This window comes from Cystoisospora suis, assembly GCF_002600585.1.
Source record: "Cystoisospora suis strain Wien I chromosome Unknown contig_5091, whole genome shotgun sequence".
Classification (NCBI taxonomy): domain Eukaryota; phylum Apicomplexa; class Conoidasida; order Eucoccidiorida; family Sarcocystidae; genus Cystoisospora; species Cystoisospora suis.
The window spans coordinates 47,689-51,318 of NW_027157883.1; the positions used below are offsets into that span (position 1 = coordinate 47,689).

A 3,630-nucleotide genomic window follows, 5' to 3' on the forward strand; every position below is an offset into this window, starting at 1 on the left:
GAAGCTTGAGGTTTCTTCAGATATTAGAGGCTTGTCTGAGAAAGGTATGAGGTGAGATTCAATACAAAACATTGCTGTCCGCGTACTTGACGCTCACAGCTGACAATGCGTACAGCTCCAGTGAGACCATTCGACTACAAGTTTGACGGAGGGCCTGCGCCTTAGTAAACGACACTGGTTGAGAAACCACGCCACCGATATGTGGAATTGAGTCAAGGGCAACGTGCAACCTGGAAAACCGTGTGCAGCCGCTGCGCCCCCATCCTCGGGGCAGCAGAGAGCAGTACTTCTGCACCCGCGTAAGAAGAGCACGGTACTACCATACCTCCTACGCCGGAATCAGGAGCCCACTTCGACGTCAAACGGCTTTGCCACAGCCAGCCATTGACCGGCTCATTTCCTGCGTGGACAGCTCCGCAGCGAGCCCATCACTGTCTGAGTCTCCATCAGACCCGCTTCTCCGTTCCTCGGTATCAGATCGTCCGGCCTCCTCGCTTTGTGACTCGTTGTCAGCAGATGCCACAGCTCCGACTATTGGTCTTCGCCGCTTTCGACGCTCCTCCTTGTGCGCTCTGTTCTCCTCCAGACTTTTTATTTTCTTGATGAGGTTGTGCGCAACATTAAAAATTCCTTGCGTCTCTTCACCGCACTGAAAGCACTTAATACTCGTCCGATAGTGCGAGTACGCGCAGTCCTCACAGAAATAATGTCCACAGCGCGTGACCACTGGATTCATGTCCTCTGTCCACTTCTCTCGACACTTCAAACAGGCGAAGGGCAAGCCGTCCTCATCTTCACTCGGATCGCCTGAATCGCTGCTCTTATCGGTATCCTCGTCGCTGTCCGCCAAACCCTCAGCGATGCGCCGCAGCTTTTCCTGTACACATCCACACACGCCGTTTACATTATTTCACTCACTTGGCGGATCCCCCAGTGCAGCACGTCCTGTCACGCGTCCGTCCTGCTTGCTGTTGCTTGTCCCCACACTGTTAGACGCAAGACATCTGCACGGACGGACTTTTCTGGTCGGGACAGGCCGACGGACTGGACGCCACTACGGCATTCAGCTCCCACACGCACCCCGGCGAGGGCAAAGAACGTGGAGACACTGCGGTGCAAGAGTTTTCACGTGGGACCTCCCCGAAATGACGAAGAAGCGAATGAAATAAGCTAGTACCAGTTCGTGAGAATGTGATCGACAGGCAGTCATATGCACAAAAAATGCACAGCTCCTACGGAATTACTCAGTCTGCCCCCAAAAGCCTATCGACTTCACTTCAAGATTCTGTCCCAATCCTCCAGAACTCAGGATCCTACGACTTCCAGGTAGCGATAGCATGCCAGTCCCGCTCAACCTTCCGCCTGTTCAGGGATGCCTGCACGCTAAAACAACACTGGCAATATCTCCTAGGGACCAGACACATAGCACAGTCACAAGGTTGCAAACTGGCCTCCGCTGCCGCCTCCCCCACAGGACCGGTGTGATGAACTGAAGAGGTGGTAGATTCCAGGTAGCAACCGAAACTTCGATGGTAATGCGGGTAGGAAAAAGGCGTGCGTGTAGACTGACTACGCTACCCGGAGCACAATCACCTCTGCACAATGAAGGTTTACTCCGTCAAACGAGAAGCTTTTTCAAGCGCCGTTCGCTGCAGGACGATGACCCTCGCCGCCTGCGACAGATTCGCAACCTATCTTCCATGCTAGTAAAACAGCTTCCACATAGGGAAACTACCAGGCCACCCGCGGGCCTCAGAGAAAATGACCGCCCTAGACTGTTCACGCAGGTAGAACGGGTACACGGTTATAGGGCCGCCATTCAGCCAACATACCCCGCACCCGAAAAACCTACCTGCTTCTTTTTTTGCATCTCTTCCCATTCCTTATCAATCTGCCATCCGCCTTTATAGTCATGTCTGTCGTGCATGAACTTGCAAGTATTACCGAAGCCGCAATAACCAGTTTCCTTGTAGTCCTTGCAGATTTCAGGATTGTAATCGACGTACATGGTCATGCGAACGTTATTCGTGCCGCGCACTGGTCCATACAATCCCGTGGTCTTTGCATTGGACAAAGCTCCTTCCCTCCGCTTGACATAAACTCGATGAGCACCTTGTCCCCGGTAGATACCCGCCTCCAGTTCCCCTTTCTCAATCATTTCCCCTATCTTGGCGTTCCTCTCCAAAATAGCACGGTGATCATGCGCTTTGTCGGTGTCCACGTCGAACACCGCTGTGGCACGGTTGTCGTCATTCAGATTCTGAGAGCGTTGGAGGAGAAAAAGCACGGTGCGTAAAGCGCGACAAGCATCGATAGTGGCGAATCTTGAATCGTTGTCGGATAAAGGAGAGCACCATGACAGGCCAGCAACGCCAAGTGCACTCTCACATCACACCCGAATAACACTGCGGAAACGGTGACTCTCACGGCTGACCTACAGAACAATGCAGGTCGGAGTTCGGCTGCGCAGAGAAGGGACTGACGTACACGCTCCTACTTCAGCACTTCAGCGCAACCAATCATTGCGCACTTCCCCTTCACACAGGATACGTGGAAGGCCCTTACTAGTTTTCTGTCGCTTTTGAAGCCGTGTAATGTCTCGCCCGTGATGATCTTTTCCCGATCGGAGACCTGGGACACACAGGGAAACACAGCGCCTAAAGGTCACATCAGCGCCGGCCCGTATTGGAGAGAGATTGCCACAACAGTCATGGAGACGCAAGAAAGTCGGAGCTGTACTGTGGCAGTCCAAATAGTCCAAAAGAGAAATGTTCTTCCTCGGACAACCCTTCGTCCGCAGCCGGCACCAGTGCCTACGCCTTAGGCTTCCGAGCAATCTGTCCCTCGAGAGCAGGCCGTCTGCGTACTGCCTGAATGAAATGCTTCCCGGCTGTCAGGTTCCGCCGGGGCTTGAATATTCTGACGTGCTCAACACGTTCTGGTGAAACACTTTCCCCGTGCTGATCTTGCTTGGGCGACGCAGAGATATTCGATGTGAACGCGTCATTTGGAGGCTGTTCTTGGCCGGCGGACGCCGCGTCCGCGTCTTCTGAAAGCGGACCCTTGCGGGTCTTTGATTTTTTTGCAGCGCGTTTCGCGAACATAACTGCACCACTCAAGCTCTGGCTAGCTCTACAGCCCGGCAAGAGCTCGCCAAGTGAAGCGAGCAGATTACTATACAGCAGCCGACGGTACACTCAGCAGGCATCTCGACATGTCTGTACAGGCAGAGAGAACTGGAGGGGCAGAATCAGGTCACCACGGGAACACCACCCGTTCCTACGAAGCTACCAGGCGCACGAGACACCTCAGGCGCTCGGCCAAACGCAAAAAAGCCAACACAGCCTATAAAAGAAGTCCGTCTTCCACAGCGTTCCGGTTCGATCATGGCGAAGACAACACGTAAAACACTCTCTGGTAACGTAGTGCTCCAGCTGAGGCTCAACCTAGCTCAAGATAGAACGAGGTTTTTCGTTCGGGAGACTGAGAGCACGCATGCCATGACAGCATGCAGCAAACGGCGGGACTGAGATAGGGAGGTCCGTGCGCGCTTAGCGACGCGATGTTTTTCGTCTTGCCGGCGCTCAGCTTCTCTCGCTCGGCGATGCCGTCCTTGCTCTGCGTTTCTCG

The 3,630-nt window shown here is 53.9% G+C and overlaps 1 protein-coding gene across 1 annotated transcript; it reads right to left on the bottom strand.

Moving 5' to 3' along the window:
- On the bottom strand, positions 1–3,480 carry CSUI_008835 (zinc finger (ccch type) motif-containing protein). Its single transcript, XM_068068957.1, has 4 exons — positions 2,868–3,480; positions 2,566–2,631; positions 1,853–2,260; positions 1–877 (listed from the first exon to the last, which is right to left on the bottom strand). Exons 1-4 carry the CDS (start codon positions 3,102–3,104, stop codon positions 359–361), a joined length of 1,230 nt encoding a protein of 409 aa, XP_067919075.1. The 5' UTR covers positions 3,105–3,480; the 3' UTR covers positions 1–358.
- Positions 3,481–3,630: the final 150 nt, after the last annotated feature.